At 39.7% G+C, this 25,242-nt stretch overlaps 1 protein-coding gene across 1 annotated transcript in view; it reads right to left on the bottom strand.

Moving 5' to 3' along the window:
- Nucleotides 1-25,027, bottom strand: part of col11a1a (collagen, type XI, alpha 1a) — a 137,767-nt gene extending 112,740 nt beyond the window's left edge. The window contains exons 1-4 of the mRNA XM_041813670.1: nt 24,724-25,027; nt 17,230-17,394; nt 15,909-16,122; nt 11,080-11,242 (exon numbers count right to left, since the gene is read on the bottom strand). Of these exons, the coding sequence (XP_041669604.1) occupies nt 11,080-11,242; nt 15,909-16,122; nt 17,230-17,394; nt 24,724-24,838 (657 nt within the window). The 5' untranslated portion in view covers nt 24,839-25,027. The remainder of the gene's footprint in view (nt 1-11,079; nt 11,243-15,908; nt 16,123-17,229; nt 17,395-24,723) is intronic.
- Between the last annotated feature and the right edge of the window lie 215 nt (nt 25,028-25,242).

Here is a 25,242-nt window from a genome sequence, read left to right as displayed (position 1 = left end):
CTGCTCTGTGCACTGTTATGTTACTGGTAGTGTTCATCTGAAATGGAGCTTCATGTGGTTTTAAATGTCAATGTTTAAAAATATACCTGTTGCTAACAGGACTAGAGATGTCCTATACACCCATTATCTGAGAATTTCTTGTTTTCAGCTATCAAAAATTACAGGCTCCTGCACACTGTCTCACCTGCACTCTGTTTCCAAACATTGTCAGTGTTTTTAGGAACGACTGTATGCAGAGCTTTGACAGCTAATTTGATGGATTAAGTCCTCTCTAGTGCCAACTGTCTGATGAAATAAGTGTTTTTCAATTCAATCTACCATTTGAATAACAGACTGGATTCTTTTGAAGCACATGATATCAAAATTTATACAAGCATTGAATGACAACCATAATCAATATATAAGTGGGGGAACTATAAGTCAATCATCAATCTAAAAGACAGATGCTGCAGTGAAAAACTGATAATAAAGTAGGAAAATTCTGGTACTTCTCAGTCTTAGCCTTATGTATTTATATTTTTTGTCTTAACAATAAACATTTGAGTTTCACTTATCAGAAAGGGCTTTGATATTGTTGTTCTCAAAGCAGTCAGACTACTGCAACTAAAACAGTCATTTTACCTTGCAGAAATCTTAAGCTGCTCATCTATTACTGCCTCGAAACTGTTAGTTTGTGCTCTTGTGGAATAAGCTGTTGCTTTGATCCAAGATCAATTTTCAGTGCTTCAAAAACAAACCACACTTGGCAGGCAAAGTCAAGCATCTTCTTTGTTCTTTGAGATAAAATTGCTGTTTTTGCCAATTGAGTTTGGTTGCTTTCAAAGAACAATATAATGTCTGTGTGCCGTAAGAAAACAGCAACAACAACAAAAAAAAAAATTCCTCTGTAGAGATTCCTTCTTTAAAGTTGTCAGACACTTAGAATAACAGTCTGAGCCTGTTAGTGACAAAAATAACAACTATGTAGAAGAACCGTCTATTTGGATTGAAGCAATCCAGTCTGGCCATTTAAAGTAGGGGTCTCAAACTCATTCAGGGTAGGGGACCGGATTTACAAGACTGGATTATTCATTAAATATACATTCAACATGACTGTTTATGGATTTAAAATAGCAACCTGTTCACAAAACCTGATCTGAGCCCTATTTCACCTGACCTGGGATCAGTGCACAGAGTCCAGAGAGAAGATGAGAAAGCGAAAGGAGCGAGGGAGAGTGAGAGGGACAGGATCCTGCGAAGATTCATCGCATTGCTGGTCTATTGCAGTTTATAGAGCTGCAAACCCTCACCTGCTGAGTGAAAACTTGACTTTAGACACATGTATGAGCCCTACAGTCATTCTTCTGCATGTCAACGCTATCTGAATCCCCCTGACATCCCTGCACGCATGATGAATTTGGGCATCTCCATGCGATTTGGATGCATTTTAGTCCTGCATCAAGACTAAACATGCCGACCTCTCATGTCATAGGACAGCCTGTGTCCAGATTAGATTAAATGTTCAATTATAAAGTATTGTTTTTATCGTTATGAGAGGAAGTTTTACCATTTGACAAGACCTGTAGTTAAATATGCCACAGGATTTATAAACCATGTCCCGTTTAAACTTAAGTGATCAAGACCACAATTTCACTTCTTGTTGGCATAAAATTAAATCGTATGTAAATAAAATTAGTTGATATTACTTTGGCATTACAGATTGTAACTAGAAAAGCACTCGGAGAGTGCAGACCTCTGCCATTAGCCCTATCTCCCAATAGTGAAGAATCCTTTAAAAAATTCCTGGATCCGTCACCCCCACCTGCATTCGGCAATTACTCTCTCCCTGGTGGGCTGGAAGCACGGTGAGGCAAAGCATTGGCTTCGCTACGGGTGGACTGTCATGGTGGAAGCATTGCCTGCTGGTGCCAACAGATGCACTGACAGTCTCACCCATGGTCTCACTGGACGACTGGAAGTCATGGCAAAGGCTAAATATTCCTCTATTCCTTTCAGCATTGTGAGTATTGTCGCTACAATTCGCTGTCTTTCTCTCTGCTATGCTCCGACTTGTCTCCTCGACCAGGCGTGCGTCTTTCAAACTCTATAAACTCCAAAACTTTGAATAGAAACACACCAAAAAATGCTGCTGGGATTGAAGTTACTCATGTCCGCCATCTCCGGGTGTAAAGTGGTAACAGAGCAAACCTCCGCTATAGCCCTTCCTCCCAATAGTACAGAATCCTTTTAAAAATTCCTGAATACACACGGTGATCCGGATCACTCCCAAAATCTACTCAGTTCTTCTTTATGCCATTTCTGACATTTCATCAATATCATCAAAATCCGTCCACAACTTTTTGAGTTATGTTGCTAACAAATGAACAAACAAACAAACGAACAAACTAACAAACGTACAAACGAACAAACCCACTCAATCACATAACCTCCTTGGCGGAGGTAATAATGAGGGATTAAATCAGTCGGGAGATTGAACTGTGTCGCTCACCAAAGCGAGATATGATGTCTGCATTTGTGGCTGACAGACAATTATGCAGGGAAAGTATTTGTCATCCTGAGCGGAGCTGTTTTAATCCCACTCAGGAGAAGTTTGGTTTTACAAGGATCGCAGTTTCTCATGTCTGGGTTATTTAAAGAATGAGTTGAGGAACAGCAGCGGAGACTCTCAGCAATCTGGTACTGCTGGCAATAAACTCAGACAGGACCCAAGCCCTGGACCAAGCAAAAATCATTGATGCCTTCGATGTCAACCATAACAACTGGAAGATTGAAGACATCAAAAGGGCCTGTTTTTTCAGCTGCAGTGTGTTAATTAAATGTATTTGGGGATTAAGGCATCTATTTTGAATACTTGTTCTTATCTCTTAATGCCTATTCATATTATGGATATAATATGAATTGAGCCTTTTGTTGGCTTTAAAGCTGCAGTGTTGTTGACTGGCAGCAGAAAGTGGTTGAATTTTTTAACTGAGGCTGTAGTGTACATGCATTAAACGTGCAGGCCGCACTAACACTACACTTTGGTGTCAAGTGGGGGGCCACAAAATATCTTCCTGCAATTGGGCTGCAGGCCGTGAGTTTGAGACCCATGATTTAAAGGCTTTTTGTACCTGTGTGCAATTAAGACCCCCAAAAAGAGAGAAAATGTAGAAAAGTAGCATTAGCTGATAACTGCACAGATCTCATGACATCACTTTAATCATCATCCACCTTGACCTCATTCTGACCACAAGGCACCATGGGATATAAATACACACAGGAGAGGCCAAAGGTCACAGCAGGACATGAAACAAGAGTCCCAAAGAGGAACACGACCACACATATACAGCAGCAGTTTTTAGTTTTCCACTCTGTTGTCGTTTCTCCACTAAAATCCATCTACATGGTATAATTAAAGGGTATCACCGGCAAAATCAAAACAAAGAAGTCGTCACTGTTGCTCCTTTGACATGCCTTTGCCCAGGGCAACATACCTTTACTGCAACCATAGCTGACTGTAATTAGACAGCCCTTTACAACAATTAGCAACTCCCCCAGTAGAGTTTTCCTGAGAAACTAGGAGGAAACAAGGAAAAGATAAAAGGAATTTAACAGCTCCAAAGCATCATATTGAATCCAGGCGTAGAAAGAAAGAGCTCGGTGAAAAAAGGCACAGAGCAAACTGAAAAGACTTGAAATGTTGAAGAAAGACCTTTCACAATGGTATAAACTTTGCAGTCACACATTATAAGGTTACAGAGAACTGATATATTGCAGGTTTAGTATCTAAAGACTACAAATGGATTCCTGTTGAGATGATTCACCATCTTGCACCTTAAGGACATTTACAAGAAAACAAACAATACAGCAGAAACAGAAGCATCTGTTGGCTGCAGCTGTCTTTGTTTGTACAGTGGTTTGTGGCATGCATGGATCATAGCTGCACTTTTTCATGTTAGCATTATGTGATAGTAGGCCACTGTAGAGGGGTTTTCATCCATATTCACCTTTAACATGATGGGTTGCCACAATACCAGAATTCTGAACTAGGAAATGACACATATCACAACCCAACTACAATACAATACCACGACAGGAAGTCGTGGTATTGCACCACATATTTGGTTAATTTCTATTCACTAACCAAGAAGAGTAAACAAACTCCTGCTCACTGTCAGTGATTCAGTGCTGAAATGCTCCACTTTCACCTCCTATGCTATCTGTGTTCCTAAGAGATATTACTGAAACTTTTTAATGAGGAACCAGAAGGACGCAACAAATGCTGCTCCTCTCTCTCTTTTTCTTGTGGCAGCTTTGGGTTAAAAGAAGACTGAAGATGTGGAGTTTTGTTTCACAGCTGCAGTACTTTTTAGTGATGCTGACAGTTAAAAAATGTATGGTTCTGAAAAATAGGGCTACACAACTTTGGCCAAAATGAAAATCACGATTATTTTTCTCAATATTGAGATCATGATTATTAATCACATTCTGTTTTAAAGGAGCTTTTTTTTATTACCAATTTCCAATTTTGAAATGCTTTAATCCTGCTTACTAACATCTCTCAGGGCTAGACTGAGACAGAAAATTCTACTCTTCCATCTTAGCCCCTATTTTAACAGTGCTCTGGGAAGAAATGGATGTTTTGACGATTAACTCAAGATATTTTCTTAGTAAAATGTACTTTGCGCTGCTTTAATTTGTCCTTCATTTATCATTCATGTCTTTTGCACTGATTTCAACAGAGTATACTTTTCTTCCAGTTTGGAAAATGCTGTTATTTTGGAAATAAAAAAATCAGATTTATTGCAAGTTTAGCAGAAACTCTCTGAGGAAACAAGAAACCAGAAACAAAACAACAGTAAAAAAGTGCAATCTTATCTTTTACAATATCAAAATTTTGAATTTGCTAGGGCTCCAAGATTAATCACACTGATCAAGGTTAACTTTGAGCTACAATTAGCATACATTTTTTTTAATCACAAATAATCGTTTGCTTTTTTGTACCTTTCAATAAACTTTGATTAAGCCACTGCAGTCGCCCTTCAGCCACCATGATGTGAAATAAGTCCACCCTGCCCCTTTATGTCTGTTTCAATTAAAAAAAATCATAGAAAGCTCAGCAGACCAGTCAAAAGTCACCTCAAACAGTTACCCTTTAACTGTTTACTTGTTTCTTTTTCAGTCTAGAATAAGTTATTTTTTCTGTGCTTAAGTTCATGTTAAAATCTTCAATCTACAGTACCTACAAAAGCAGGTCTGTATGTAAACTGTCTTTCAATTATCCTTAGTTCTCAACAGCAGAAAATCAAATTTAAAAATGACAAAACAGCTTTAAATACTAAGTAATGGAATATTTGAATGTTATTTAAAGGGTGCATTTAATCACAATTAATAACAGAAATCCTGAGATTAATCTCAATCAAAAATGTCACTCTTTCCGCAGCCCTAGAATCTGCACAAGCGAGGCCTTAGATTGTCAAAATTTCTAATATTAGATACTCTGTCAAGATCCTGTTTGAAATGATACAGTCTCTGTTATGTAGTATCCAAAAGTGAACAAAATGCATCTATGTCATAAGACTATGTTTCTGTGAAATTTAGACAGTGTGCAGAAGTTTTGTAGCTGTTTATGTGAACTGAAAAAGAAATTACCCAATAATGGGTGCCAATGACTTCTTTTTTATTGCCACTGTATCAAACCAGGTACTGATATCTGATTTTTACTATTATCATAGAAAAGATTCAAATTTTGGTATTGTGATAACCCATGGCTGAAAATAAAACATTTAAAATGTTTCTGCTACAGTGAAATACATTGAAAGTGGTTTGATTTAAAAGAGCTGTACAGTGGTTCAACTGTTGTGTTATTTGTATGTTATTTCACTCCCTTAGCAGTTAATGACCTAACTTTGGAAACTTCATCTATAATGTGCATCAAGCAAAACACTCAGAAGTCTTTCAGCTATCCAGGGTTCCAGATTAACCTAACAATGCCCTGCACAGATCAGTGTTATTTTTAGATTCTGGTAGCACTCATGGTGTGGTTAAAAGACATAGAATCCCTCTGCTCTGTCTGGTCCTGCAGACTGCTGCCCACGAATAGAACAAGCAGGCAGGCATGTATACGAGGGAGCTCAATTAAGACAGGTAATGTCAGCTAGGCATGAATAGACTGTCTCATGGCTTTGGCACGGCAGGGAGGCCTCAAGGTGGGTTGGGAGGAGGGGGAGGAGGAGTGGAGGAGGGGAGAATATGCAGGGAAGGGAGGAGGTGAGGAAATGAGGAAGGGCTGACGGGGCAATGAAAGAGTCCCATTCATCTGCACCAGATCCCTGAACGAAGGTGGTCGCGTCCAACCTGGGGCAGGTATGGCATGAATAGACGCCTATGAAAAATGCAGGTCAGCTTATGAAAACAAATATTAAGAGTTTGTATAAGGAAAAAAAATGTTTTATAATTTTCAAGATTGTAAATAAATCCAGAATCAAACTGTGAAATGCTCCTGCCACAGTGGTCTGAAAAGCAGTATGTCTTAAAAAGGTTCCAAACAAATAGAAAGTGACAAGAAACTAAAACTAGTCTTTCTATTTCATGCATTCCTCCATTTTTCTAGTTTACTGGCTTATTCAAGTAACGAACCTGCTAAGGCGCCATGTTTACTCCCACCATAAATAACTTTACCGACTAATTTATGTCCTCATTATAACCTCTAGATTGAATGCAGAAAAAGAAGGTATTTCCTCCTCCAGTATTTCCCAGCATGCACTAGGCCCTGTGGATCTCTGAGGAGAGCAGGGACAGAGAACAGACAGGAGACCTGTTCCAAAAAGCACACAGAGAAGACCCTGTTAGCTGACTTATGGCTCCTATTTTCAGCCTGACTGGACACACTGTTTTATGCACACGCTGGCTCCGGCTCTCTCTCATAAATCTAATCAAAACTGACTGCAGATATGAAGCAAATCTGCTTATAACACTCTGCACCTAAAAAAATAGTCACCAAATCCTCTTTGTTGAGTAACATGATACAGTAATCTCAGTCACACTATAATCAAATATCTCCAACATGCATGCTGGAAACTGACATTTTCCTCCCTAATAATTTTAGACTTCAATAAACATTACCGACACATTGGGAGAAGGTAATTCCTTTAAGTATTGCTGGTCCATTACAAGTAATAGGGGCATCATAATACCATAATTTTAAGTGTTGGCATGAGTCTAGTTAAAACTACATAATACTGATACATGTTTTGATACAACAGCCAGAACTGGAAAATGTCTAGATTTGTCAAATTGTCATTAGAACTGAAAAACCAGCACTGCTATCCCAATACAGCAAGATAGACAAGTTACGATCTCTGGAAACAAAAAAAAAAAGTATGTTATAGCGGGAAAATGAAGTAAAACATAATGTATTAATGAATGTCTGCTTAGAGCTTCCACAGCAAATAATTTTAGACTAATAACTTCAGTACAACTTCAAATCAAGCAACGGAGACAAGAGGGTTTTTTTTCCATTTCCACAAATGGCATGCAGAGACCTTTGTTCCCACAGTTAGCATACCACAGAATATGACTTTAAAACAGGGGCAGCATCATCAATCAGTCAAAGTGAGCAGCAGAATAATGGCCGCTCATTCCCTCCCTCTGATCGTAAACATAAACTGCAGCAAACACAGCCTTACAGTGACCTTTACCTCCCACCAGAGAAGACCCCAAGTGTCACCACAGTCCAGCTATTGTCTGTCATTATTTACATCTGCCACACCAGCCCCCACCTCTGGATGAACTGTGCCCCAAAAACCTAGGTTCAAATCAGTGACCAGTAACATGATAATAACCCTGTAACTCAAAAGTCCTCCTGTTAATCAAGGCACTGTGCAATTATAATCTTCTGGTTTCCAACTACAGCTGATGAATAAGTGTCTTGTACCTGCATCACTTCTAACATCCAGTAGGGGGGGACTCCACTGGTTGCAAAAAGCAGTCCGTGTTTAAGTTTACTGTACATTTGCTGTTCAGAACATCTTTTAATGACAATAATCACTGGCCAAAATCAGCTTTCCCATTAAAATTCCAGCTACCTCAAACTGTAGCCACATCTTGCTATCAGGGTTGTCCCTAGCTGACTTGTTTCTTTTTTTGTTTAATAGAAAATTATATTGAGAATTACTGGCTTGTCTAATTGTTAGAAAACACTCAATATTTGGCACAACATCTGGGCAGGACAGCGAATACAAAAGGCCCATTGACCAAAGCTACAACAAGTCTATGACTACAGCCTTGACTGGTGGTGAACGCGCTGCAGTTTGAGCAAAATTTGACCAACATTGAGTTTCAACACTTAAAAATATCTAAATTTGGTTCAACCAGCTGGTAATTCTGGTGCCAACTTGCAAAGACGATGACCATTTAGTGGACTGAACAAGTACATCCCTACTTGCTAACAAGGTGGTATTAATGTTAACTGTAGTGATGTTCCCAGGCCTTAATTTCCCTATCTGGCTAAACTCACATTTAAATTGCATTTGACGACTAGTCTGGAGTGGAGAAAAAGCTCAGAAAGCAGTCAAAATCACAGGGTCAATATGTCAGTGTGTGTATGATGTGAGGCTGGTTTGCCTAGTAGAGTGTGGCTAAAGCTAGCAGCTAGCTCTGCCTGCCTTTATTAATAGTATGCTTAAAGTGGTAACTAGTCACTCTAGTTGAGTCGCTGTAAATGAGTATAACCCTCAACAGCCAACTTTATTCCCATTTTCTGCCACACGGCATTGGTTCAGTGCCATGCTAACTGCTAACTTCTCATGTTTACGTTTAGCAAAGAGCCAGTGGAAAACTCTGGCAAGAAGGCAACATCCATTAACTGAAGCTAAAGCGGCTAATAGTGGCAGGAGACTTTGTTAAAGTTTAAAAAAGCATCTGAGCAGGATTTACATACAGTAAAAGACACTTGATGCATAAAAAAACCCAAGACAACAGCCAAAAGGCTAATCTTGTGATACAGCACAGAAGTCTACAGACCAGTGTGATGATCTCACAGTGACTCTGTGTGGCTCTTGTACAGTCTATGCGTACTTTAGGTTAGTTACTGTACAAATGAAGGCCTGCTATACAATAAACATGGTACTAAAGTCCCTTCTCTAACTGCTGTATTGCATTAAGCAACTGACTGCAACTTAAGATAGTCAAAAAACTTCCCTCACTTACCACAAGCTCAAAATATCAGGTTGTTGAAATTTGTAATCGCACAAACTGTGAACGACAGTAAAAGAAATGCTCAACAACAACTGCTATTTGCCAAGAATGAAAGAATGAAAAAAAGAATTAAAATAAGAATTAATCTACCATGTGTTACTTTAATTTCACACACAAGGAGCAGGGTTAAAAAAATCTTTGTCAGGAGGTATTAACAGCAAATTTAGGGCTTCACTAACAAGCACAAGTTCTGTTTAAAGAGCCTGCCATTGCCATATGCTAAACAATGTCTCTGTTAAATGGCAGAAGATGCTGCAGTCCTAAACACTGGATACTAAAACCTAGTGACACAAAAGTGTGGGGTTTGTTGGAAGATCGCTTTACTTTAAATCAACTCAAACCACCAGATCAGAAGTCAACACAGGACAACATTTTAGTCCAGCCTGTTATTTTTGTTAAAGCTATCACACTGTCATGGCACTTAAAACAAGTTACCGAAAAGTTTAACCAAAATGTTAGAGTTCTTAATTGTTAATACATTTAACATTTTACCAAAGCTAGCAATTTCTTTTGGAGAAAAACAACAAAACTGCACAAAAAACTGCTCAGGTCCAAATTCAATTTTGAAAGACATTAAATAAAAAATCATGTATTACTATGCATTTTTCTGTGCAATATTCCTCTGTTTTACAGCAAAGTAAGGGCAAATAGTATCACAGAACATAACATATGGGCATATTTAAGATCTATGTGAACTTTCCCATACAATAAAAACCTTTGATGACCTCCAGATCCGCCCTGGTTTCTATCCTCTCCACATTCCTTTATTTCAGCATCAAAGAGCTCAGAGCTGCTTCAATGGGACTAAAACGAAAACCTCCACAGGGAGGAGCTTCAGGCAACAGTTCAAATCTGGATACAGTAAATACTACAACTGTACGTCACTTATGGCAGCCATGAGCCTAACAACTTCTCCAACAGCTTTTCGATAATTTCAATGAAATGAAAACATAAAAGTTGAGGCCTTGTCGTAAAATGAAGCCCCAGCTGTTTTGAGTCAGACTTTTTAGCATCATGATGTTTGGATAAAATCAAACTTGTTGGAAACAATCAGGAGTTTTAAGTCTTTGCCCATGCAACAAATGAAGACTTTTAAAGTCACACTCTCTTGGCAGCAAACAATAAACATAGAGGGGACTCTAGGGGTGTTCCTGTTACTGTGTTTGACCTGAATATGATGTCATTACTGGCATGCTTTCCAGGATATACAGGATAACCAGTTATCTACGGTGAAAGTCTGCAGCAGGGAGGAAAGAAGTGGTCAAGTTGCCTGTTGCTTTGGAACGCTAACCAGCTAATGTTATAACCAGAATCAGTGCAGACAATACAAATAAGGACAGCTGTGTGCAAAAGCTACTTCTGCTTGTGCACCACTTCTGGTTTTTCACTTTTTACTAGGAGCATGATGGGTAATAATCCAAACATAAAGCTTGTTTAAGTTGAGTAAAAAGTTGCCCTGCAAGAGATCTTGTGAATCCATACTGCAAAAACTCAACTCCAGCAAAGTATATTCCTATTTTCTGGTCAAAAATATCTCATTGCACTTCACATAAGCCACATTCATCTAAAATGTGCAGATAACCAACCAATCTGGAGATATACAAAGCTAACACTAAGCCTTGAATTGCTTTGAATGTGTAAACATATCTTCCAGTGCAACCAAAACAAGTTTTACTAGTTAGATGTCTTGAAATGAGATTTACTGTCTCATTCAGATCATACATCTACATAAACACTATTGTTGACAGACAGCATGTTATACTGCTAGCATGAGCAACAATGATGTATGCCATTGCCATTCAATCATAGGTTAACACAGTGGAGTATATCCTAAATCGTTACCTGGAACACCTCCTCATCCAGGAGCCGTGTGCCGAACACGGTGATGCCATTGGCGTCAATGGAGGCGTGGTCACTCCTAAGCAGAGGTTTGGTGATCTTCTTCTTGCAGTCTACGATGATGGTGACTGTCTTTTTCTCCACACTGATGGCCACACGGTGCCACCTGGTTAAACACAAACACAACAAGGAGTCAGGGTCAACGAGTGTGTTGTTAAACCACTGAGAGGGACTTAAGTTACTGTAGGGCACAAAGGGCATCTGGAGGCTGCAATCAGAGCATGATGTAACATAATCAACATAAAACAATGAAGACTTTGTGGTGTGAAAGTTTACTGAATTCAAAATTATTGTAGGCAGTTTGAGTTGTTTATTTATATTCTTTTAAAACTTTCTTAGCATGTAAACAACAGTCAGTAACATTCATCTAGAGATAGAAGACTAGCATGCTTGTCTTTTGATATGAATGAGTACAATACCAGCAGGAAATTCAAGGTTTCAAAGATATTTTTTGATTGACAACACCCCTAAATGTAAAGGGTTAACTGGGGTCACACGTGAGTCCGACACGTCCCTCGCCTTTGGACCATTTGCCTCTGCACTTAAGGGCTATTGCATACCAGGCAGCAGTGGAACACATTCTTGCCCCCACACTCTGGCCCTGTTTAACACGGGATTACACTCATTAAACTCCAAACTTAATCCTCCTTCTGGGTTACTCGGCATGACAGACATGGTGAACATTGTGGAAAGTGTGTGTCAGGATCCAGGAAGGCCTGCCTTGGCAGAGCAGGAGACATACAGTCAAAACATTGTTCTGAGGTGGAAGATGAGACCTGGCACCACTGTGGCTAAAGATAGCCCTATAAGAAGTGTTTATTTACTGGTATATAGGCATATTTCTGAGATTACATTCACATGTAAAACTTGTAATAAGAGGAGAAATATGTTTAATTCCCTTCTAAATCATACAGACACATTCCTGAGCAGGCGATGGAGATTAGAGAAAAAGAAACGTGCAGCACTTGGTGGCTTAGCCCTGCAGCAGGAAGGATTACCTGTCACCTTATATGGCTGAAGGTAAATGTCGACTTCAATGGGTTTAAACCATTTCTCAAACTTTTGAAGTGAATTATGATGAGAGGAAAAGTGACATTGTATTTCAAAAGGCAAGTGTAAACACAATCTTTAGAAAATCCTGTTTAAAGAGCTTAAATGAGTTAAAACTGACGGTATTCAGTGTAACAAATCCTCCCTTTCACCTCACACTCCATCAGAATCAACATTGTGTCGCTCTTTTCAAGCTTGGAGGGAACCTTTTAGTAACAATGAATACATGTGAAGGGGTTTCAGACTGTACACACACTGAGTCACTGGGTCGAGAGACGGAATCAGGGCAGATTAATGGGAAGACGTGTAATCAAAATTTTTTTATATAACATTAAAAATGGATAGTCAACACGATGACTGAAATTAATAATGCTTTCAGCCTAAAACAGAAACTGTAATTAAGAGTCCCTCACAAAAATCTAATATTGCATTGTTTTATTCTAAAACAAAGCTAATCAAAACTGGTAAAAAACCTTTTGATATCATTTCTAGTAGCCTGATATTCAGCTTAAAGGAATGTTCCTCTCAAAGTAGTACATTCACATCAACAATCATTTTTTCTGGACATTTTAGGCAGATAGAATTACAGCTGAAATATCTGCAGGGGCAGAAGAAGAAGCACAAACAGAATTTAAACAAATTTGACAAATAGCATAATTGATACCTTAACAAGGCACTTCTTTGTCCATAACCATCTATTTAAAATATTTAAGCAAACAGCACTGGTGGTGCAGCAAAGTGGATTATCTGCAGAAGTCCCAAACTCAAAAAAACAAAACAAAAACAAAAAAAAAAAACAAAAAAACAAATCTGTTATTAGGACCAGTTAAAGTCCCTGTGAACTGATTTTAAAAAAGTTGTATTTGACAGGTGTTATGAACGACCAGGCCAAATTTGAGTCATGAAAAACATCTCTAAGTTTATGAAATTAAGCTTAAAAAGCATGAAAAACGAAGCAGTCATATCTGCTTTAAGATGGTGTGGGCGTGTCTGTTGAATGAGCTGAAGCCACACCCACTCACAAGAAACACAATCCTTTCATTTAAAAAAAAGTTTCTGATTAGAGCTCCTATATTTACCCTGCTAGAATAAAACCAAGCCAGGAAAGAAGGGAACAACTTTTTAAGTAAAATTCACACAATTCACACATAGATCTCAGTGTTTTCACGTGTTTACAGCAATCTTATTACAACATAATTAGTGTGTTAAGACACAAAGTTTGGACTTTACGCAGACTTTAACTTAATAAATTAGTTTTTCAGTAGTCAATATTTTTCAAGCTGTTTAGACTAAAATAATATTAGGAAAGACTTCAAACTGAGCTGTTACAGTATTTTTTATAGGCAGCTGAAGAGTTGCACCTTCAAAAAACAAAATCATCGCACAAATTACGAGATATACAGTCTTACATCAACAATCAGCTATTGAAACACTTATAGTAAGTACGACATAAAGAGGGACATCAAGCTGAGCTGCTACGATCCTTTTATCAGGTCTCTTGACTACCTGCAGAGGGCTACTCCACTCAAAAGTAACGACCTGTTGAATTTAACCAGTAATTACTAAATAAAAACAGGTTAAGCATTTTCTGAACATTTTAAGGCAACAGGACATCCAAAGGGACTGGGAGTTGAGCTGCTTTGTAAACCCAGCTTGTTTTCATGTATCAATCGTTTACAAGTTAGTTCTTTACAAGCCAACAAATTCAGAGACCCCCCATCCCTTCAAACTCAAACATGTGTTAATCAAAACCAAAATCAATGATTAATTCAGCAGTTTCACATTATAAATCTGTTCCTATGATTACTTTTTGGGATGCATCAAAGGCCAAGAGCTGATTCCAATTTGAGACAGAATGTTAAATCCATCCACACTTATAAAATATGTATCATATGTATAAGTTTTGAATAATTACTAACAAATATTTTTTTTTTAACTGAGACTGATTTCACACCCAAACAAGTTCAAAATTCAGAACTAAACTGCATTGTCCTTATTAAACAAATAAATGCAACTATTCCTGACATAGTGGGTCAAAAACTGCAAACTTAGCAAAACAAGGCTAACAAGGCTGGCTTTGCTGCGGACACAGGATTTTATGGGGATTTAACAAGCTCCCCTTTATCTTGATAACTGCTCTGACTCTAGATCTTATTTTGGATCACAAAAATGTTGTGCTCGGGTCATGACTTCCTTGAAAAGCTGAAAAAACAAGTCCTGCAAGATAACTTCAATAACAAGAGGGGACGATATAAAACACTATCGATTGATGCCTTTTTTCCCAGCATCCTCTCTGTTTACTTGTTCCCCTCTTGCCCCCAACACTTGAGCTCATGTCAGCTAAGCTGAAGCTCTGTATGAGTACTCTGGATTTGAACCTGGGAGCAGATAATCAGGTTTATGCTAAAAGGTTTCTGGTTGGGTGAGGTCATCCAAGGAGGTACAGAGGAAGTTTAGGACTGCCCCTTTCCCCTTCTTACACCCCCTTCTCTAAAATAACAGAGGCAGTGAGTTCATGGATGAGGTCAGGTTGCCCATAGCAGTCCCTGCTGTGCCCCAATAATCCAGTGTCTCCCTGTCTCTGACCTGTCTCTGTGCCCACGGACCCCTGATGAGACAGATAATCCGGTCAGGAGCACCTGCGGAGCAACTCTGGGAAGATCTGGGTTGTTTTCTTGCTTTTATCATAATGAGAAAGTAGAAATCAGAAAATAAGAGTTTTACAGTTCTTTGTTTATTTGGTGATAAAACAGTTTTTAGGATTATTAAAATGCCTAAGGAATCATTCAACCTATAGAAAGACATAAAGAACAACCTACTCTTTGGTTGCCCAGGACAATCAATGTTTTCATGACTTTAATTTCAAAACTTTTGTGCAGTCAAATGGTCAAATTGTAAAAAATTATAAAAACTGTGCTGAGATCAGTTGATACGTTCATGTTTTGCCCCTCACAGTTTTCATGGGTTTCACAGAAGGATCATTTGTGTTTAGTCACATTCTTTGAGCACATGCTGGGAATATTGCCCCAATCCCGGAATATCGGAAATGTAACATCCTCCTGTTTGTGTTCATATCTCCTGTTCCCTCTCCCAGCTGGGTTAATCTCCCCTCCTCATCCATGAACTGCGTATGAATCATCTTTCCTGCTGCTTCCAGCTTCTTGGGGCAAACAAGGTCTCTGTTTGATGACCTGTTAGCTAGGATCAGTACCAGGATTTCTCTGATGGATGCTCTTGCCTTGCTTCTGTTTACACAGAGTGGCCATTTAACAATATAAAACGGCTGAAATCTGTCTTACTGCAGCACTACGAACCCCAACCCCAAATAAACAAAACAATGATTTTTAATTTGATTTAATTAGAATCAACAGACAGAAAGGATGCCGTGAGAACTACATAATGATACTGATTTATAAGGATATTAAATGCATGTATAGTAAGGTCTGTCTGCAAAAGGACACAAAAAAGAAAAAACTTAAAATGCTTGTTTGGTATTGTCTGTTGTCTGTTGTGAAAAGCATCAGGTTCACATGTTTAAACTGTGCAAACAGGTTTAATCTTTCTCCATGGATAACTGCAGTGCCCGCTGACCCCCTTTGCACCACTTTGTATCTTTAAGCATGAACCTAAATTAACGTACACACACTTCCCTCCTGGTCAGTCTTTACCATGAGTCTGAGGATGTTATGTTATGTAAAAGGGACTTTGAAGATGTAACTTACTTTCCATCAGCGAGGTTGAGACTCCTGAAGAGAGGGTAGTCCTCCGGTGCTGGCTTCCCGGTCTGATCCTCATACAGGAAAACAGGTGAGCGTCCCACCTCCACACCTAGTTGCTGGACTCCCTGCTGGTTGTAAATGGACAGCAGGAAGGACTGGAGGCCGGACTTTGGGCGCACTGTGGTCAGGATGGAGAAGTCCTCGGGGAAAACACCTCCTGCGTGGCAACAAGAGGGGTGGGATAGACAGATGATGGGTTAGAGTAAGTATGAAAGAAGACACTACACTTAGCACATTTTGATGGCTGCCTATTCAGTTTGATACCAGACTTCAGCAGTAATTTCTTTAAACTCCTTTCATGCAATTTACCTACATGTAAATCAGTGTCTTTATTTAAGTACCCCTTATGCTGTAGGAGAAATACATACAATTTGAAGAACACTTTGATGTTGTCAGTGAAAGGGCCCATCTGTTAAGAGCTAAATATAGCAGAAGTATGTCTCAGGTCTTGTTGAGAGCTACAGAAAAAGATTTTTGTATTCAAGTATTCATGTTTTTGTCTCAACTATGGGCGTCCTGATTCAACAGCAATAATCAGACAAGTCACAGCGATGGGAGGACAAGGCAAAAACCAATCAAAACCACCAGATATTACATTAAGGTTTAAAGAAAGGGCGGCAAAATTTACAATGCTTTGATACTTTTGTATACCACATTTTTGAAAATGATGAGGTCCCCATTATTTTGAATAGTTAAGTTATAGACTGTTAAGTATAAATGCTTTACATCAGTGGTTCTCAACTGTGGGTCGCAAAGACCTTTTCAGTGGGTCGTGGATGTATGCCTAGGGGAAAAAAATTGCACCAAATTGTCTATGAGACTCCATAAAACATGTAAGTTTTGTCTTGTTTCATTGTTTTGGTGCACCTTTTGGACTGTGTTACGCCCTAACTCTACTATTTTTTTATTAGATACTTCTGACTGACCAAAAAGATCTTCAAAATTTGGGTCGCAATTCTCCTTCAGGAGTTGAGGGTGGGCCCTGTGACTCAACCAGTTGAGAGCCACTGCTTACCAAATTGCACAAAGACATGGCAATTTCTGTACCTGAACACTTTTCACCTTTATGCAATTGAGAAAGTGTGATTTTTTTTGCATTTGTGATAAGGTAAAACTAGAAAATTACTTAATGCTGATGATATAGGGTGCTTTTTGTTGCCAAACTATCAAATCTAATATTGATAGAGTTTATTCAAAGTTTACAATTTCAGTGTTGTGACAGTGCCAGCTGAAAGCAGCTTAGAGATCAGAGAAAGTATCTTACCAGGGAATAGCTGCGTGGTGGGGGCACTGATCTGGACCTCCTTGGAGACTCTGAATGCTGAGTCTGGCTGTGACGCTCTTCGGTGTGTGCAAAATCCTGATGTTTCCGTCACTCCTTCGGGGTAATTTTGAAATTCTAATACTTTTAGGACATCCACTGGTTCTGCTGATTGAGGAGGAGTAGATAAAACAGAAGTTAGGTGACAGTATTGGTTTATGAAAAAAGCAAGTTAGTCAGAATTGGTTCATCACATTGAGCATTATGAAGCTTATAGATGACAACTTTTATCCCATACTGTATCAGACTTTTCATTTGAATGCTAGGTGGGTTTCTGGCTTTTTAAACATGTATGCATGTGTCCTGATCAAGTTCCAAACAATAAACTAAGGTAAGAAGAGCCACATGACATTTCAGGACTAGAAAGACTAACAGCACAAACCCATCTGTCAGTACTGATAAAAAAAATCACAATAAGATTGATTGAACACATAACATGTACTTGCTGAAAGAGTGCCATTTGATTTTTCTAGGGTTTCAGCATGAGATGACACAACTGTTGCAGAAAATAAAAGGTGTTAACATCAGCCAGCACTGTAAAGAACACTAAGTTTCTCAAAACATCAGAATGCATTCCCATACAATGAGTTTTAAAATTACACAATCTCTAGAAATGGTCAAAAGTTAAAAAAAAAAACAGATCTTCAGTCATAGTTTGCCCAGTAATTATCAAATATTAGGTGTACATACTGTATGTACTGACTGTTGCTCCTTGTTTCAGGCATACAAATTCAAGAAAATATTTAATTAAAAAAAAAAAATTTGTGCACACCACCAGAGGCAGAATGAGCTCTACACTCGCACCTTTTCCAAGAAATGTAAAATCTGTATCATGAAGTCCTAAAAACAACTTCTTTGTCCATGTCGTGCTGTATGCCAATGTAGAAATTGCAGTAATTTCAATATGAACACTCCTGAATATCCTTTCCATGGGAACTCTTAAAATTACAGCAAAACTCAAAGATAAATTCTCTTCCAAACATGCTTCAGTATCTAAGAATGCTCTCTCTAGTTCTCCAGGCTCGTCTGACAGGAAGCGTCTCTGTCAAGGACACCAAAGAACAAAACGAACAATGTGCTAACTGAGGTCTCTTTCTGTAACACCTGGGTAGGTTTACCTCGATAAGTGTCACCAGAATCTCCACTCTCTTCAATCTGATGCACTTTACATAAAGGAGCCTGTGTGGCCTGATGGTGCCCAATTATGCTTTTTTATCTAAACACCCTCTCAGTCTAAAACATCAGCCTGGCTAACAGAGTGCTGCAGTATGTTGGCCCTCATTGGTTAGGTTGTTTCTACCTGTAGATATTTCATCATCAAAGGCCAAATAAAATGTCAAATCAATGCAAAATACATCCTGACAAAAACAGGCAATTTAGAGTTTGGTCAGTATGACTCTTTTTGGCGGCGCCTATGTTAGTAGGCTGTAGTTGTAAGATGTGTTTCTGGACCAAACTAACAGTGATCCTAATGATATTCATTCAGAATGTTCTGTGTTTGATTTCATCTGAAGTAGGTTTTTTCTTATTTTTGCTATTTGTGCTGTTTTTAGTGACGATCATCATTAAGTATGTCATCATCTTTTTGTTTTTTGCAATCAAACTCAGCTCAGCAACACATAAAAAGGTCAGCATGTTTTAAAGTACAATGTCATTTAGCAGACAGTGTCATTTGGCAGACACTTTTATCCAAAGTGACTTATGAGTACAGTAAAGTTGAGCTATGGTTATAGCTCAGTTGGGATATTAGGCTGGACTTCTACCCAGCGTATGAACGCAGAGGGAGAGCAGAATTTGACCAGCTCTGTGGTACGGTGCCAATTTTCCCCAGCAAGTTTCTATTGGACTTTCTTCCAGTTGACCTTGCTAATGATGAACTGGCTGCAGATCGAACAGTTCAAATATACAGCTCTTAACTTCTCAAAACACACTGATGCAAGGCCAGTAGAATATGATGTAAGTTATCTGGTTTACAGTGATATCTAAAGGTAGATTACACCCCAACTTCAGTTTTGCTCAGCATTTGACTTCTGGGTCAAAGCCCAGAGTGGAAACTGTGGAGCATGCACAGAATATCTAGTCAAGTTGGGGTCCAGCTGAGAGGTAATTTCAGTTGATCTAAATCTGCATTTTCTTGTTGTGTTTGTTTGATTTTGAGAGATTCAACTTAGTGTAATTTTAGTCAGACTCATATTTACATGTATTTTAGAAGCCATCACCACTGGTCTATCCTTAACGAGAAATCGTAACCCAAATTTCCTAACATTTTCAACCACTTAAATGTATATGATGAAAAGTACTACAGTTTGTAGTCAACCAAAGATGAACTTGTTCGACTAAAACCACATCCACAAACCAACTTATCAGTGGGTTAAGGAGGGGGGAGCCTGGCATGTTTTCTCCAGATCAACCTCAGTATTGACAATGTTGTCATTGCACCCTGGATTGTAGTCCAAATTAACTTAAGAAAGCAGCATAAAAAGCTGAAAACACCATAATCAATTTTGTTTAACATCATTATGTTGTACTGAAATAACAATTAACTCAAATTTTACCAGTGTGATCCTACTGTGTAACACCTGAACATAAACTCCAGACAGCATGCAGCCAGGTTTGTTTAAGGTGAACTGAAAATAAGTCCACAGATCAGAGTATAGGCTAAAGCTTTGACATACCAGGAGACTCCTCTGCTCTCTGTCTGTAACAGAAACTAAAGTTATAGAGTACATTTTAATGACAAGATAAAGGGACTTGAAAGAAAGGCATTTAAATAAATGCATATCTGCTGAATGAAACAGACAGCAGGGGTAAAAACTGTGCACAATCACAGCACTGTTTCAATATGAGCATAACCTTGCACCTTCAAGCATGTTCACTCCTTCTGCTGCCCATGCACTCTCTCTTTTTCTTTCTATCATTCTCTCTGCAATTGTCAGTCGAACAACTTATCAGCCAACCAAGAAGAGTGTGACAGTTTGGACCTTGGATGGAAGAAAGTATGACTGAAGAGACAAGACAAAACAAACCCTTAAAAACACATCATCACAGAAGGTATCCACATATTTTATTTTACACTGTTGTCTGTGATAATGCGTAATTTTTTTGTTGTTTTCAAGGGATCTTGAGTAATTACACCTTGTCATGGGAAAACCACCTTTATAATCCAAAGATAACAAGCTAGGTAAGTTGAGATCTTGAGAAAACAGACAAAGCATACTTATTATCACAGAAAAATGGAGTAAAAGAAAATTTATGAAGGGGCTTTTTGTACATTATTGACACTTTACCACCTTTCTGCCTGACAACCTGTCAGTTTTCCTGGATGTAGACTCAAGTGCATTTTGCAATATGAAAGCATTCTGAAAATGCTTGATTGTCAGTGAACAACATGTCAAAAGATTGAAATGAACATACATCTATTTCACTGATAATCATTGAAATTTTCATGTTCTTCACTGACAACCACAATCTTACCCTGAGTTAAAAGGGCATGTAGCAAACTGAAGGCTGAAGGCCTATACTCAAGCTTAAATCAATATGTTGAAGTGGAACCAGGCACTCACTTCTCTACACTGAGCATATCAATATCCGACTGAACAAGCAGTACAATGGCAGACTGTTAAATGTAATAACACTAATCTGTTTTGTTGGGTAAACAAGCATGCCAAGGTGTCTGAAAGCATCACAAAGCCTTTCTGACGCCTCCAAAGCTACTGTTTTGGTTGGCATGAGGAGGTCAAAGCACTCAGAAGGCTTCCTCAGTTCCTTAATTTAAATGGACCTTCAAAACATGTCTGCTGTTGTTCAGTATCTGGTTTATTTTCAGGCTGTAGAGAGGATAAGCAAATTTAGAGCTCATTTCTTTGTTTAGAGAGCCTGTGGGATACAGCATGGATCCATTTATACAGTATACAAAGCTGCTGAAAGCACGGATGGTTTAGGATGGTCAGACAGCGTGAGCTGATTGCACCTATGTTTGCGAACAAACATCCTAACTCTGTGAGACTGTCCCACTTAAAAATTGCATTTCCATGGAAACAAAGGGCAAATCAGATGGAGGTTATCCTTTGGAGAGTATCTTCAAGGGCCCGTCTACATGTGGTCTTCTTATCTTTCAGCACCTGCAACAAGCCAGATACACGTAAAGATCATGGCAGAGATATGTTCTGCCTCAAAAACTTTGAACTGCAAGCAGCCAAGGAGAAAAAGCTCTGAATGGGGCCATGCTGCATAAATCAACCCTTAAAAGCCACCTGAACTCGTTAAAAGACATTAAAGTAAATGTTCATTATGACAACCCACCAAAATCAAACTCAATCTCATTTTAAACAAGGGCAGAGAGGGAACAAAGATAAACAAAATTATATAAAAAACACCAGTAAAAAATGGTGAAGTTGGGAGTAAAATCAGCAAACTGTTCCTCCGTAGGAATGCCTTCACTGTGGACAACTTGGTCTTTTTGTATCTGGGGAGGATGAACCAGCTACTTACTTTGGAGCGTGAACTGAGGAGCTCATTGTGAGTTCCTGCAGAGCTGCTTTCAGTTCAAACTCCAGGACTCATCTGTTCCAGATGTGGCACTTTGGCCAGGCTGCGACCCTCACACAGAGGTGCTGAGAAAACGTCAATACTGGCCAATCCATTAAGGACCGCCAAATGAGTGTGCACAGGTTTTAAAGGAGTGCATGTGATGAGCTGGTGTGAGTTTGCCCTCGGGGCTGAGCAAACAGGACACATAGCTACCAGCAGAGCTCAGGTGGCATGCAGGCCTGGACCTTCTTTTTAGAGGAGGAGAGAATAAACTACAGCCAACCTTCAAGATCAAGGAAGTCCACCTCTAATGTTCTGTTATTGGATCATCTGAATATCATTATGTAAATGGTAGAAGCATGGAGGAAAGGAGGAGGGGTGTGAAACTAGTACAAGACAAGGATCGCCTAATTTGATATCATCTCCGTCATGTTCACAGGTGTATACTGACGTAAACAGTGTGTTCAGAGAGATAACTGGACAGAAGCCAACAGAGTGTCTCAGCTCATCCTTTATTACTCCGTATGTAAGCGCTGAGCTGTTATCATTAATCCCTCCCTGCTGGGTCACACATCTTTATAGAAAGGTGAAATCAGCTGGTAAACGGAGGAGGACCTTTTCACCTGCAGCTCCCTGAGACTCTAATAATATCTTCAGCCAGAATGTCTCTCTCCATATATCCCCCCACCCTCACTCCCTCTCCTTCCTTTAACTTCCACCACGCTGCCGGCTAAAACAAGACAGCTTTATGCTGCTGTCATACCAGAGAAACTTCACTGAGACCTACCCAGTTTTTCAAAGTTCTTCCTCCCTCTGCTTTGCCTCCAATTAACCCCTTTACTGTAATTCAGCATAAGAAAATACAGTCATCTAAACATTTTCTACATCAAAGCAGGCCATGAAATGGAAAAAAAAAATCAGAACTCAAGAACTGAGTACAAGTCTGAAAGTAAAGCACATTTTCACTTTGTAGCTTTGTGTGGATGAGGACAAGTTTGTTTCTAAATGATCGAACAGCGACTCCCATGAAAATCTGACAGCTGCACAGGACAAAAGTCCATCAAGGAGCTGATTAGCTGATGTTTCCAGTTGAGCACATTAGGGAGAGGACTGTGAAAATGCTAGCTTTGTCTGCTGGAATGCACATCTGAGGCTGAGCCCTGGGGGCTGAGAAAACGTGTCTGTACACTGCTCGATGGAGAGGGCACCCTGCAGAAACAGCTCTGACTGACTGAGACCCTGAACACAGAGCCTGCAGCGGAATACTTCAGATTTAGAAAAAAAGAGAGAGGCAGGAGCAGATGAGGGAGTTCTGTCTAAAGACCCAGAATCTTCTCAACACTGAGGTTGTAATCCAAGGAGGAACTATATGATGTTAAAAGATGATAAATGGATAAAAAATGCATCATTAATTAGTGAGTACTGCACAGATAAAGCTGAAAAAACTTGCATTGTCTTTTTGTGATTTTTTGCATTAACCTCACTTAGCATGGGTTAAAAGGTACTTAAAGCCTCTTAAAAAAATCAAAGCATTGTATCCTTAAACACAGTCATAAAGAAGGTCAAATCTTTATCTGCAGAGTCATCTTTAGGCCAAGGTGTGAGGCCTGTGTAATCCTGAACCCTGTGACTTGTGGCCATTATGGCTGCAGGCAAGGCCTGTATGTAGGCCTGCTCTTTGAAGGCACTGAAATCATAGGGAAGTGCAACAAGGACCATCATCAAATAAGTGCTCAGTACTTAGAGGGGAAGCATTCCCACCGCTCACACAGCTCAGCCTTGTCCTGCAGCCAAACATCTAGGTGCAAAGTTGAAGGGAAGTACTGGGCACCAGGGAGTGGGTTACACAAGCCAGAGTTTGGGCTTCAGTGTGGACCAGCAGGGCAGAGTGGAGATAGGGTGAACCTGCCTGCCCACTCAGCCCCCTGCAGACCCACCAGGACTCTGCAGCCTGCACTGACACATGCAGTTTTTCCCCTCACTAAAAATCTGACTCAGTAATAACCGCACTGATGCAAGACACCTAAGAAAAATCCTTTCATAACTGTAAATCAAAACCATCAGTAAAGCATCTATCTTCCTCCTTCTGCACCCAATCAATTCATTTATCAATTTTACAGAAAACCAAACAGTGCTGCGTTTCATTATCCAAACAGCCCACCAACACATACATGGCCAGATTTCAGTGAGCCAGTTCAGTGTTTTTGAGTGTAATTTAACTGTTCTGATATGTTCATCAGATTTCAGGTTTTGACTAATGTCCAGTGCCATCCACCCTGCTAACCGTGTCCACATCCACCTAGCGGACCACGGGCCAAACAAAGAACTTTCTTTCTTTCACCCAGAGTGAATCTTAAAAAAAAAAAAGAAGCAGGGAAGGCTGCTCTGTTTTGCTGATCTCTCTGTAAGCACATACCAGCGGCTTAGGATGAATTTAATTAGACGAGGTGTTTCATCTTCGGAGCGGACGCTTCCCATTCATGCGTAAAAGTAGCTCGAGGTAAACTGTGTTAATGAATTCTGTGTTTTTGGCCAACAATATATGTGCACCTCGATGAATTACACCCTTGAGAGCATGTAAGGTCTAAGTTTCCTGGATAAAAGGGTTTTAATTCACTACAGTAATGAGCGCAATAGTTCTGGAGCGTGTTTGGATGCATCTGTATTGCCATCAAATATAAAGGTATATGGGTTAAATCCACTTTTATGTTAATTATTTGCTTGTGAAACAGGGATAAACACGTTACAGAGGCTTCAACAAACATGACGCCTCTGTTCCAGGTAAAATCTGTAATTTCTCCAATCTCCATCATCGGTTACCGAGTTTTCACAGCCAGACGGTCGTGCTCCATCCCCCTTTTCGGTGAGAAAAAGTTCGTTAATGAAGTTCGTCCCTCTCAGTCTTACCTGCTCTGACACTGGCAGCCTGCAGAACCAGGATTAAAGTGATGAATGCGGTTAGAGAGGAATCCATAAGCCACCTTTTCGTTTTCCACCTTGTGGACCACCTTTGCATCTCCATGATCGAGCGCCCGCAGTGACTCTTAACTTCAGGGCGACTTCAGGTGAATTTTACTCACGTCCCGTCCACAATCCACAGTAATGATGAAAGCGTCCTACAGAAAAGCCATAAGTGAGGAGGTCAGCCTCTTCTCTCAGCCACACCGAGGCCCCCGGTCCTCCTTCCCAGTGCCCAGCCTTCACAGTGAAGGTAGTCGGGCTTTAACCAAAGCGCGCAGAGTGCAATCGGTACACTTGGAGCGTCCACGGACAGGAGGGCTGGGCAAGCTCCACAAACCGGAGCCACGATTACAGGGAAATGACAAGGGAACCAGCCCCCGATTAGCAAATCACGGGGCTGGAAATTCTCCTTCGGGTCCACCCATCAGCTTTGTAATGCGCCCCCGAGTCTCTCCGAGTGCGTCT

Source organism: Cheilinus undulatus, linkage group 19 (assembly GCF_018320785.1).
Source record: "Cheilinus undulatus linkage group 19, ASM1832078v1, whole genome shotgun sequence".
Lineage (NCBI taxonomy): Eukaryota > Metazoa > Chordata > Actinopteri > Labriformes > Labridae > Cheilinus > Cheilinus undulatus.
This window is presented reverse-complemented; position numbering and strand designations above follow the sequence as displayed.